Below are 14,015 nucleotides of genomic sequence, written 5' to 3'. Positions count from 1 at the left end.
ACGTGATGTAACATTTTGTCATTTTGAACATAAATTATGAACTGTATTTACCTGTGCTATGGACTCTTTCTCCAGATGAGCTCTTGACCCACAGGATATGGCCAATTTTTCCTTAAAATGAATGATAAAATGTCAGGAGAAGGAAGAAAGAGAAGTAACTTCGGGGGGGGGGGGGTGTAATGCCAAATGTTAGGCACCCCCCAGTGATTGTATTCACTCATCTGATACCAAGTGCCAGCTCTCTTATCAGCACAAAACTGCATCAGCCTGGGGTTTTTCTAAGCAAGCACCACAGACTGATCCTCTTCCTGCTTTTTTATAGTTTAAAGGAAAAACTATACCACCAAAGTGAATATTTAAGCAACAGATAATTTAATATAAAGTTAGGGGCAGATTTATCAAGGGTCGAAGTGAATTTGAAGGAATTTTCGAAGTAAAAAAATTTGAAATTCATAATTTTTTGGATACTGCGACCATCGAATAGGATACTACGACTTTGAATTAGTTTAGAAGTAAAATATTCGACCATTCGATAATCAAAGTACTGTCTCTTTAAAAAAACTTTGACTTCAATACTTCGCCAACTTAAACCTGCCGAAGTGCTATGTTAGCCTATGGGTTTTAAGTTTTTTGAAGTTGAAGTAAAATCGTAGAATTGTACGATAAAATCGTTCGATTCGAAGGACTTAATCGTTCAATGGAACGATTTTACTTCGACCGCAGGATACCCAAATTCGATGAAAAAAAGTCGAATTCGATATTCGATCCAGTTATGCTAAGACCCAGTTATGCTAAGTACCATGTAGAACACATAATAAATGTATTCACACACACCACACTTGGGTCGGCTGTTGACCAACCCATAATCTAGAGAAAGCGGAGAATAAAAATAAATTAACTACTCACCGGCCAGGGTTTTAGTTTTTCAAGTCCAACCTCTACATTTTCAATATCTGCAAACTTAGTAGCTCCATCAGCATCAGCCATTAAAATCAGCTTGCCTCGGGAAACCAGGACCCCCTGTGGAGGGACAACCTGTGTGAATGTCTCTTAGAAGCAAAATACTGGTCATTTATCAATTTCTAAAACAAGCTGTTGTGGATTCAGAGTAAAATAAGGTTACAGTCTGGTCTGTAAGAAGGTTGGGGACCCCTGGTCTAACCTGTATGATCACAAAGCTTTACAGGATACCAAAGCCAACCAACACAGAGGGGCCGTCGCTAGCAAAAATTCAACAGTAATTTGGCGATGTCCCTGTGGATGAGATTTCTAACAGGCGTAGACGACAATCCGCTAGCGAAAGAGACCATCGCTGGTGCAGCTTTGCACCCTATCGCTAGGCACATTTTCGCTCAGGCGAACGATTGTTAGTCTGCAAATTCACAAAAGTGCAAATTTTACAGAACGTTACCTCTTTCGCCACAGTTTCCTTTGACACCTTAGACCTGGCAAACTGATAAAATGAAGCTACATCCTCCTCAATCAAATTCTGTAAAAGTCATAAAAGTTCTAAAAAACGCTGGGTTTTTTCATATTTTAAAGAGGTATTGCCTTCAAAAGTCCTAACTATAAAAGATCTTTGTGTTAATTTTTTTCCCAATCATTTGAGGGGCATGACACATTTGTTTTAGGGTGGGCTCATGTCTAGGACATTAGAGGATCTCTTTTGTTTTTATTTTGCTTCCTTGGACATTTGTAATAATAAGTGGCCATTTCAAGCCTTTGCACCAAAATCTCTAATAAAGACGTATATGTGACCTATATGTACCTGCCCTATTCAAATTGACCTAAGCGTAATAGTACTAACGAAATTTCCATAGGCAGAAGTGAACATTTGCGGAAGGTTGCTATGAAATGCTTGCGCTGACGAACGCTGCTGAGACGCAACTTCGCATTTTAGTGAATTAGAGTAGCGGTAATGAATTTGCGCCTGATGAACCGGGCGCAAAGTATGGCGGATCGTTAGCTGGCGAAAATTCGCCCTTTAGTGAATTTGCTCCGGAGAGTATATTTATAAAGGCGGAGAGTGGAGCACAAGTGGCACAAATGTTTAGATAATTCAATAGGGGTTTTGAGGAGAATTATTTTCTTAGTATGAGCATGCACATGATGAGTTATTCCTGGCTTCTAGCGAGTGTGTTGCTAGCCAAAGCATGCCATTTATGAAACATAAAACCACTATGAGAAAAGTTTCTTTACCATTCTTACAGCTCCACCTTTCCCACGATTCTTTTTCAGCGTCAGAACCCGTACTTTGTCACTGCCATATTTTTTACAGTACTTTAAAGCGACCTAAAAAAGAAAGAAGGTGAACAAAACAGTTTATAACTGATACACAAGTAACACCGCTATTTATTCATAGGGACAATAAAATATTACTGCGGCTTAAAGTAATTAAGATATAGAGTGTTTTTTTAGGCAGATGACAACTCCTAATGGCTATTAAGGAAATAACCTTGCAAAATCAGCATTTATCAGCTTGAAATGACTGAGTCCGTTGGAGGCATGAATAAAGAATGGGAATTATCATGTTATTAGTAAATATGTTTATGAACTAGATAATAAAAACGTTTTTTTCCCCACTATTTATACTAGGACTAGTCATGGCAATTTTAAACAACTTTGGTTATATACGTGTACTAAAGGGTTAATTTTTTTCTATGGGTGGAGTTATAGGTGTATTTATCTACCTGTGGTTTAGATGGATCATGTGATTGCTTTTGAAGAAGGGCCGAGACGCCACGAAACGCGTAAAGGGTATGGTCCAAGACATCATATCCTGCTGTGATGCATTTTAATATGGACTATTAAAGTTGACATTTTATTGATTTTAGGGATGGACCGAATCCAGGATTTGGTTCCGGATTCGGCCTTTTACTGCAGGATTCGGATTCGACCGAATCCTTGTGCCTGTCCGTACTGAATCCTAATTTGCATATGCAAATTAGGGGCATGTAGGGAAAGTCACGTGACTATCTCAAAAGAAGAGTTTTTTCCACTTTTTTTGCTTTCCTGACCCTAATTTGCATATGTAAATTAGTATTCGGCTGAATCTTTCACCAAGGATTCGGCTGAATCTTTCACCAAGGATTCGGCTGAATCCCAAATAGTGGATTCGGTGCACCCCTAATTGATTTATTGTTTTTCTGGATGCTCCATGTTATCTATATTTTTATGCCTGTGATTGCCTGTAGGGTGTGGTAGTGAGCTCCCTCAATTCAGATTATAAAACCAGCATTTATCACTGGACAAGTGGAAGGGTTCCAAACCTTTGCACATAACACAATTACCATCTTCTTTGTTAATTTGTTTATAACGTTTGTGAAAGAAAATCTAACGAGCATTAACATTTGTTAAAATTATCTAAATACGTCATTTGGCATGGGTTGCCCAAACGTTCAAATTCAGACATAGACATTCTTTGAAAATTAGGGATGCACCGAATCCACTATTTTGGATTCGGCCAAACCCCCGAATCCTTCTCTAAAGATTCAGCCAAATCCCAAACTGAATCCTATATGCAAATTAGGGGTGGGAAGGGGAAAACATTTTTTACTTCCTTGTTTCGTGACAAAGTCATGTGATTTCCCTCCCCGTCCCTTATTTGCATATGCAAATTAGGATTTGGATTTGGTTCGGCTAAATCCGAATCCTGCTGAAAAAGGCAGAATCCTGACCGAATACTGGATTCGGTGCATCCCTAAGAATACATGATAAATTAGAACAGTTATATAGTTATTTTATACAATTTTACCTCAGTAGTTTTATCCTTACTGCCGTCATCTACGACAATAACTTCATAGCCGAATGAAGGCTGTTTTTTCTGTGTAGAATAAACATGAGAATAAACCCGTTAACAACATGCCACTAAAGGTGCATTAGAATGAATTTGTTTGCACAGATCACCTGCATTCTGACAAGGATGTACCCCAACCTGACACACATTCCCAGAATCAGTCAAAATCAGTCAAATCCAAGCAAATCTAGGCATAAATAGCTATATTTACATGAAGCACAGTAAACCTAAATGAAAATACTACTCATGCCATTATACTGTATACATAAAAAAAGACACTGCAATTAAATGGTGCCCTCTAGTGTCCACTTCCTTTATTTTTCTCACACCAATATTTCCTTTACTTCCCCATCTGTACAAGTTATAAACCTAATGCTCACATTGTCTACCAAAAAGGAATGTACTCATATGACTTACTATAGCTTGAACTCACTCAACTTTTCCCAGAAGCCAGTGCATGAGCATATTGCGACAATGCTTTGTGCTGCTTAACCATACAATATAAAAGATCCTTCCTCCAGCTATAGACTATGGTTTGAATTTACTAAGCGGCGAAGATTCGCCAGTGATAGCTTCGCAACCATTGCAACACTTTGCCAGGCGAAAATTCACTCAGACAATGCTAATTTACTAAAATACTAAGTTGAGTCCAGGGCGTCGAACGTTGGCAAATTTTCACTAGCGTTACTTCGGCAATGCGAGCAAATCAAAGAAAAGACGTGCTAGTGTTCAATTCTGCCTAGTGCAAATTCGTTAGAGGTCTTCGCTCAGGCTAATTTGCATACGGCGGGAAATTTATAGTTGAATGGACGTATATGTTGCAGCAAAAACATTACACTACACAAGTCCAGGAAACCTTAATAAATAAAATAGAGTTGTTATATTGCCTTACACATGAGCTAACTGTATAGTTTATGTGCCATATGTTAGAAAATGTATGGGGAAACCAGTTATCCAAAATAAAAATTTAAGGACTTTTGCAGGCTATCACTTTGAAAAAAGGAAAAGAAGCCAGTGTTTTTTGGACTTAGAAACTTTTTCCACTAAAAAATATGATGCAAATAACAAAAGATTGAGGAAGGTCTATGTACTCCAGTGCACTACTGGTCTGACAGGTGAAGGAAAGTCTGGTGAAGAAGGTAACGTTCAGTTAAATCCGCATCTTAGTGAATTTGCGGAGAATAACGTCCATTCGACAGAGTGCGAATCACTGCAAGCGTCTATCTCCTTTGCTTGTGAAGTGACACCTACGCCTGTTAGTAAATCGGCGAAGTCCCTGAAAACGGTAACGCTGGTGAATCTTCACCAGCATTAGTCACTTTTCCCTTTAATTAATCTGCCCCTAAGTTTTCAGGTGCCAAACAATAGCTATGGATGTCTGTATAGTGCCAATACGGCCATATGTTTCAACCTCCTCGGATATTTTCTTATAGGCGGGGTAAAAATATTGGGCAACTGATAAAACCTTACAAACAAAAATTGAAAGGTTGGAATCCAGTAAATACCAAAGGTACATTCCCTTGCAGAAACTGTGAACTTTGTAATGGGATAATACTGGGCAACATAGTTACGCACCCACAACGTGGTACTAAACATGAATAAAAGGATTTTTTACATGCGACAGCTCGGACGTCATTTACTGCATTAAGTGCCCTTGTGGCTTAGCTTATGTAGGCCATTATGTAGGGCAAACTTCCAGGCCATTTAAAATAAGATTGAAGGAAAATAAATCAACAATAAGTAACGATCATCCTTCCCCTGTAACTTCGAGCACTGATACTAAGGTAAAAACAGATTCGGGAAAATGTAAAAAAGAAACTTGGCTTGCTAAACATTTCTTTTACTAATGGCCACAGTGTTGCACAAATCCGCTGGCAGATTCTTGAAAAAGTAGTAGTACAACAAGGTCAAGATAAAAAAAAAAACAAAAAAAAACAAATATTGTTCCAGAGGGAATGCTTCTGGGTTTGGCTACTACAGTCCAAATATCCCATTTCATTTTGTTACAGATAAGAAAACTATATACGTAATACTGATGCAGGGACAGGTGTCTTCTTTTATTCCCCTTCATTTACAGGGTAAGATCAATATCAAAATGTAACCACTTATGTGTCTAATATGTGCTTTTTCCGGTACTTCACTTTGTATAAATTTGGCATTTGATTATTTAATTACTTTGTAACTTTTCCATTGGCGTTTGGACTGTATCACTGGATTCTATAACCGAAGAGACATTTTTTCTTATTTATGTTAACAAATGTTATGTAAATTAAGCTAATTGAATTGATTGTTTCACCTTTAAATGTACCTTTGCACCGGGATCCAATTTGCTTGACAAACATTGCACTTCCGCATTAAAATTTTGGCAAGGTTTTACCTGCAGTAACAGCCTTGTGTGCCAGAGTGCTTGCTGTCTACAGGTATTTGGAGGTTGCCGTCACCTCTATCACAGGGCACCAAGCAACTTTGTACTTACTGGTATAGTATGGGTGTGCGAGAGCTCTTCCTTTCTAACTAGTGAGTGCAGCCAGGTAGAGTCCTGCGGAGAACCAATTTCTAAGACCCTGGACCCAACCCCGCAGCCCGAACCGCAACCCGCATATTTACCCACTTTGACACGCTACCCGACTTGGGCCCGGCCCGCAACTGCCTTATCTGCAACCCGCCGACCACCATCAAACAGTAAGTGATGGTGCTGCAAACCAGAAGTGGCGTCATCAAAAGTGGGCGGGTAAAGAAATAAGTTTTGTAAAACTTTAAAATAAAAATATAGACAATATTACATAAGATAAGAAATTTAGATGAGACCCGCAACCCGAACGCGGTTATACCCGCACCTGAAAATCCTCCCTTCATTCCGCAGGGTGCCTGTTTTTTTTTTTTGGTAACCCGCAGGTAGCCAACAAGCTGCAGGACTCTACAGCCAGGCGTTCCCGTTTCACACTGGTATATTCAACCTGTCAACTAAGCTAGGGTTGATAAACAGTGTGAAACTAAAATTAAATGGTATTTTCAGTTAACCACAGCCTTGGAGCAAGTAGTTGGCAGTGCTGCTGGTTGTGATGTTTTTTAAAGGGATAATGTCATGGGACACATCAGTTAATAGTGCTGCTCCAGAATTCTGTACTGAAATCTATTTCTCAAAAAGGCAAACAGATTTTTATATATTTTATTTTGAAATCTGACATGGGGCTAGACATATTGTCAGTTTCCCAGCTGCCCCCAGTCATGTGACTTGTGCTCTGATAAACTTCAGTCACTCTTTACTGCAAGTTGGAGTGATTTCACCCCCCTACTTTTACCCCCCAGAAGCCTAACAAAAGAACAATTGGAAGGTAACCAGATAGCAGCTCCCTAACACAAGATAACAGCTGTAATAAATTGTAGAAGAGGAGAGCACTACAGACGCAGATTAACTGCTAGTGGCTGATATTTATTTTAAAGCTGCTGTACACAAAATAAATATCAGCCACTAGCAGTTAATCTGCGTCTGTAGTGCTCTCCTCTTCTACAATTTATTACAGATATAACAGATGGTCGGTACATCTACTTCTAGAGGATAGAAGCACTCATTTACTGATTGGAATTGGCTGAGCGCAGTTTCATCTAATCTATACAAGATAACAGCTGCCTGGTAGATCTAATAACAGCGCTCAATAGTAAAAACCCATGCCCCACTGAGACACAGTTACATGGAGTTGGAGAAGCAACAGCCTGCCAGAAGGCAGTTCCATCCTAAAGTGCTGGCTCTTTCTGAAAGCACATGACCAGGCAAAATGACCTGAGATGGCGCCTACACACCAATATTACTACTTAAAAAAATACACTTGTTGGTTCAGGAATTAAATTTTATATTGTAGAGTGAATTATTTGCAGTGTAAACAGTGCAATTTAGAAATAAAACTTACATCATAAAAATTAGGAATGCACCGGATCCACTATTTTGGATTCGGCAGAACCCCCGAATTCTTCGCCAAATACTGGACCGAATTTGCATGAAAATTAGAGGTGGGAATGGAAAAGCATTTTTACTTGCTTGTTTTGTGACAAAAAGTCACACAATTTCCATCCTGACCCTAATTTGCATATGTAAATTCGGATTTGGTTCGGCAGGGCAGAAGGATTCGCCCGAATCCGAATACTGCTGAAAAAGGCCGAATCCTGGCCGTATCCCAAACCGTGGATTCGTACATCCCTAATAATAATCAGGTCAGAATACCTTTAATGCCCATGAAAAATACTTTGTATTGTACAGGTGATAGAACAGACCCAATGCTTAACTGCAGATGAATGCATAAGGAGTTGCCCAGCATGGAACAATGGACAACGTGATTCCCCCCATCATGTTTCCCAGTAGCAACTCTGTAATCCTGTCACCAACTCTCTGTATATTGTTACAATTTCCTACTGCTGCAATATATGAACATCTATTGTCTCAGATTATAACATTGCTCTGGAACAGATCAAGGGGCTCAATAGGAGCAGACAGTGCTGTGGAGGAGAAATATATCAAGTTCTAACAGTTGTAACAGTTGCAAGACACCACCGTTTACACATGAAAGATGCAATCCAACTAACATTTTCATCGTGTAATTTCAGTTCCATGAAATGATTTTCACAATTTTTAAAAAACGGCCTACCTGTCTTTGTTCCAAATATTCCATAGCTTCATCCATCATGACTGGCACTGAAAGCAACAACAGGTCACAAATGAAATAAGGTACACCAGTAAAGAAAAGAACACTAAATAGTGTCATTTCTCCCGTGCATTCATCCTTTACTTGTAATTATTTTTTGTTTCCAGAACATTAAAGGGTTTGTTCACCTTTAAATTATTTTTTAGTATGATATAGAGAGTGATATTCTAAGACAATTTACAAATGGTTTCCATTTTTTACTACAGTAGAACCTCAATTTTACATCCCCTGATTTTAAGTTTCCCCTCATTTTACATTGGTGTCTTGTGGTCCCACCTATATATTATGCATAATACATTTCCCTGATTTTAAATTTTCCTGGATTTTACACCATTTTTTTCTGGTCCCCTGAAAAACATAAAATGGGGGTTCTACTGTATTGAGTTATTAACTTTTTATTCAGCAACTCTCCGGTTTTCAATTACAGCAATCGGGTTGCTATGGTCTGAATTAGCAACTATGCATTGATTTGAATAAGAGAGTGGAAAGAGTTTTAAGAAAAATAGAAATATTTTAAAAATGATAAAAAGTAAGTAACGGATACCAATTTAAAAGTTGCTTAGAATAAGCCCATTCTATAACATACTAAGGGTTAACTTAAAGGTGAACCACTCCTTTAAAAGGCAGATCACCAATCAGCTAACTATTTGTATGTTATAGCGTTCTTGGCAAATTTTCTATTGGTCATTTTTTTTACCCGGGCAGACAAAGGTGCTATAAGAATCTCAGATCCCCAAAAAACCTGTTTAGCAAGTCTGACCTATTCACTGTAAGGAGATCAGACACCCTCCACTGAAGAGACTGAGGAGTGCTCTTGCTGGAGGAAAGTCTCTTGCTTCAGTGCATTACTATGCAGCACCATTTACATGGCGATAGTGGTGAATATTTAGTGAAATGCCATGACAGCCCAAATACAGAACACCCTGTAGGCTCACACTACTGAGAGTAAGATAACCACACTTGCTGCTCCGGGAACCAAGAAGTGCCAAAATCTGGACTATAGCCAATTTAAAAGTAAGGATTAAAGCTGTGAAGGCACACTCTACATGTATTAGGCCTAGTCCTATAAACATTCCAAAGGTGGCCATAGACTAACCGATAATATTGTATGAAACTAATTTTCGTGCGATATTCGGAGCGCGTATGGCAGGAGACAAGCTGAACGATATTGGCAGAAGACTTGGATATCGGCCAATCAGGCTGGAAAATTTTGATTGGGGCGTCTTTGAAGGCACCTGAACATTGGCCATTGTTAGTGCTGAATCATCAGATACAGACTGAATTCTATTGTTTCTCTCTGTATATGGGACGATTCAGCTCTACATGTGTGTTTCGAAACAAACAATCTTTCTTGGAAAGATCTTTTCCAGAAAAAATCGTAATTGTAACGTCTATGGTCACCTAAAGCCTGAAACTTGTAGGGGATTATTTACTAAACTCTGGATGCAAAAATCATGAAAGGTTTGTGATTTATTTTTATAAAATCGGACTTTTAAAAAAATCACAAATCCGAATCAGAAAATCCGGCATCTCAGACCTGTCGAGGTTGCATATAAGTCCACGGGAGAAGTCCCAATGATTTTTTGATGTGCGCTGGGTTTCGTGAAATACCCCAAAGTTCGGATTTTTTCCTGCAAAGCAAATTTTCTGGAAAATGCAATAATAAATAAGCGTAAAAAAAAAAACCCCAGTGGATTTGAAGCAGAGTTTGTAGCAGAAAATATTGAGATAAATAACCCCCGTACTGTGCATCTTCATTGCTTTAATTATATCTTGCAGTTTAAAATACTGCAGTTATGTATGTTGTTGACTGAATAGTAAAGTTCCACAATTGGCTACTATCACAGACTCCATTTGTATCAGTGGCCTTACACATTTTTCAATTAAGATAGTGGAGACACAATCAATCATTTTATGCTTGGCAATATCTGGACTATGGCAAGTAGTAGCCACCAAAAGTAAGGTTTAAAGGAGAAGGAAAGCTACCGTAGCAGTTAAGTGCCAATAGATTAGCCACAATAGTGCAAGCTATAACACTATATTTATTCTGCAGAATGCTTTACCATACCTGAATAAAACTCTAGAAGCTTTATTTGTTTGTTTAGGATAGCAGCTGCCATATTAGCTTGGTGTGACATCACTTCCTGGCTGAGTTTCTCCCTGCTCACTCATAGCTCTGGGCTCAGATTACCGCAGGGAGGGGAGTAGGGAGGAAAAGGGAGAGAGGAGCAAACTGAGCATGCTCAAGCCCTAGACCTGGAGGTTTAAGATGAAGGCAGGAGGAAGTCTGATACAGCAGCCCATGTGTACACAATAGAAGGAAAGAAATGCTGTGTTTCTTTTGACTGAGGACTCAGAGCAGCATTACTTTAAAGAGTTTATTGGTGTATTTATGTAGACCTTTCTGATAAAGCTTAGTTTTAACCTTTCCTTCTCCTTTAAGAAAACACTGCAATACTGGTACAACTTATTATACAGCCATGTGCTGAATATTGTGCTTCCTCTAGAGAAGGACCAAGCATATTGGGCAGATAGGTTGACTGCAGAACTAACTCATTTTCTGAGCTAAGGTTATGCTTCTGAGTTAGCTTACACCGTTCTTCTTCGTTGTATGAAGGGACAACCACTGACAGGTCTCTCGTGGGTGGATCGTGGATGGATGGAAAGGGCTCTTTCTTGCCTTTGCTGTCAATGAAATGCTTCTCTTCCTCCAAACGGTGGAGATTTGGCATTTTCTTGGCTGTTACATGTGCTACAATAAGAAGCTGCAAAGAGAATGAATTAGTACACGATAAGATATCAGTGATTGAAGTGACATTAATACTTCCCTGGAGAACACTGTAACCTAATGTCCTTGGGGGGGGGGTGTGTGTGTGTGTGTGTGTGTGTGTGTGTGTGTGTGTGTGTGTGGTAAAAAGTATTTGTGGGCTATCACTGGTATGGCAAATATTAAAGGGATGATTTACCTTTAACTTAACTTTTAGTGTGTTATAGAATGGCTAATGCTAAGCAACTTTTCAATTAGACTTTTCTTTTTTTTTGTTGTAGTTTTTGAATTATTTTCCTTCTTCTTCAGAATCTTTCCAACTTTCAACTAGGTGTCACTGACCCCAACTAAAAAGTAAGGCTACACATTTATTGTTATTGCTGTTTTTTTAACTAGTCCTCTTTCTATTCAGGCCTCTCCTATTCATATCCCAGTCTCATATTAAAATCAATGCATGGTTGCTAGGGTAAATTGAACCCTAACAACCAGACTGTTTAAATTGCAAACTGGAGAGCTGCTGAATAAAAAGCAAAATAACTCAAAAAGCACAAATAATAAAAAATGAAAACCAAATGCAAATCATCTCAGAATATCACTTTCTACATCATACTAAGAGATAATTCAAAGATGAACAACCCCAGCTGCTGGCTGCGATGGCTGGTACTGCTCATGCAAGGTGAATTGCGATATATATCAGAGAAGTCTAGGAACATTGCTCACTTCAAAGGAACTGTTCAGTGAAAAAATAAAAACTGGGTAAATAGATAGGCTGTACAAAATAAAAAATGTTTCTAATATAGTTAGTTAGCCAAAAATGTAATGTATAAAGGCTGGAGTGACTGGATATCTAACATAACAGAATACTACTTTTCAGCTCTCTAACTCTGAGTTAATCAGTGACTTGAAGGGGCCAAATGGGACATAACTGTTCAGTGAGTTGCAAATTGATCCCCAGCATTCAGCTCAGATTCAAAAGCAACAGATATGACCCATGTGGCCCCCCTCAAGTCACTGATTGGTTACTGCCTGGTAACCAATCAATGGAAACCAAGAGCGCTGCAAAGCAGGAAGTAGTGTTCTGGCTATTATGTTAGACATACAGTCAATCCTGCCTTTATAGCTCTACTCACGAAGCGTTAACGGCGGAGCTCACCCGGACCAATGTGCCATCCTGCTTGATCGCTGCTCTCGCGATATGCCGGTCACTCCTCGCCGGCTACTACATCAAAGCCACAGACCGCTACCAAGGCGCAGATCAAGAATACCAGGAATCGGGTACAGTTAACATCAAGGTTCGGCTTTATTCACACATAGGAAGGATGGCAGTGGAGGTTGTACAATTCTAACGCATTCAGAGTCAATGATTCTGATTAAGTGCCCAGCTATGGGGCATGAAACGCGTTAGAATTGTACACCATCCACTTTCATCCTTCCTATGTGTGAATAAAGCCGAACCTTGATGTTAACTGTGCCCGATTCCTGGTATTCTTGATCTGCACCTTGGTAGCGGTCTGTGGCTTTGAATCCAGCCTTTAAACATTACATTTTTGGCTAACTAAATATATTAGAAACATTTTTTATTATGTACAACCTATCTATTTTCCCAGTTTTTATTTTTATACTGAACTATTCCTTTAAGAGCGTCTCTGTAAAGCTCTTAACCCAGACGGAGCAAAGTGACCTGACAATCTAAGGCAGGGATGTTGTCCCATTCTTCCAGGAAGATTTGCTCCCCAATCTCCAGGTTTCTCAGACTGTTGTAACCAACCTGGGGCCAATTGTCTGAAAGAGGGATAAAGTAATGGGGTTCTGGGGTGAACAGTGATACATGTGATCCTCCAGCTGTTGCTAAACTACAACTTCCAGCCTCATCCTGACAGGGTTTATCAGTTCAACAGCAGGAGGGCTGCAAGCCGGATAGTCTGATTTATATTGAAAATCGACTGTCACACAGTGGGGGTTATTAATAAGCACCGGGCACATTTGAACCTGGGCAGTAACCCATAGCAACCAATCAGATGATTGCTTTCAGTGTTCACGCTACAGCTGGCTGTAAAAAGCTAATCACTGATTGGTTGCTATGGGTTACTGCCCAGGTGCAAATTTGCCCAGTGTTTATAAATAACCCCCAATGTCTCTACCCTCAGAGGCCCAGGAAAGCCTGTAGTGGGGTTGATATGCAGGCTCCTGTCTCTATAGGCCAGTTTGCATAAAGCTGAGGTAAGGAGTTTGTGTGAGATAGGGCTCTGCACTGATGAAGGAGCATTTCCCAGCCAGGACACACACAGCACTTACCAGAATGAATATGAGAGCTGCCAGGGCAGCAAGAAGCAGCGCAATGTCACACAGGAAGCAGTACATGGCGGCGGCAACAGCATCCCTGGCTCAGCGCACAGGGTAGACGAGTCCTGGTCCAGAGCCAGTGCCGAGCAGTTCCGGTGTGCACTAAGTACAATGACAGCATCTGCCGGAACCTATGGAACTCCTACACCTATGCGGAAGTGTCTTCGTGTTACGCGACAGGAACTTGGCTGCAGGAAACGGAAGTGCTCTGGCCACACAGCTGAGTAAGTTCCACACAGCGCCACCGCGTGGTGAACACACGATACTATCGTACATTGAATCAACTGAAGAAGTTGTAGCTTGTCACCTCTTGTCTCAGTAAGGGAGATGACGCTGCCGTATAGCGCTCAGTACGGGATATTTATACACATGAAGCCGATTTAACAGGTGCGCTCTAATACATCTTCCAAGA

General features: G+C 39.8%; 1 protein-coding gene across 2 annotated transcripts in view; it reads right to left on the bottom strand.

Moving 5' to 3' along the window:
* alg5.S (ALG5, dolichyl-phosphate beta-glucosyltransferase S homeolog) overlaps positions 1–13,828 on the bottom strand; it is a 55,292-nt gene extending 41,464 nt beyond the window's left edge. Inside the window, exons 1-7 of one of the 2 annotated variants that reach the window (XM_041582977.1) lie at positions 13,556–13,828; positions 11,087–11,258; positions 8,437–8,483; positions 3,755–3,823; positions 2,200–2,292; positions 907–1,020; positions 52–111 (exon numbers count right to left, since the gene is read on the bottom strand). In XM_041582977.1, coding sequence (XP_041438911.1) covers positions 52–111; positions 907–1,020; positions 2,200–2,292; positions 3,755–3,823; positions 8,437–8,483; positions 11,087–11,258; positions 13,556–13,621 — 621 coding nt within the window. In that variant the 5' untranslated portion in view covers positions 13,622–13,828. 2 annotated transcript variants of the gene reach the window in all.
* Positions 13,829–14,015: the final 187 nt, after the last annotated feature.

The sequence above is a fragment of the Xenopus laevis genome, chromosome 2S (assembly GCF_017654675.1).
Source record: "Xenopus laevis strain J_2021 chromosome 2S, Xenopus_laevis_v10.1, whole genome shotgun sequence".
Lineage (NCBI taxonomy): Eukaryota > Metazoa > Chordata > Amphibia > Anura > Pipidae > Xenopus > Xenopus laevis.
Note: the sequence above shows the minus strand (reverse complement) of the source record. Positions and strands in the feature narration are given on the sequence as shown.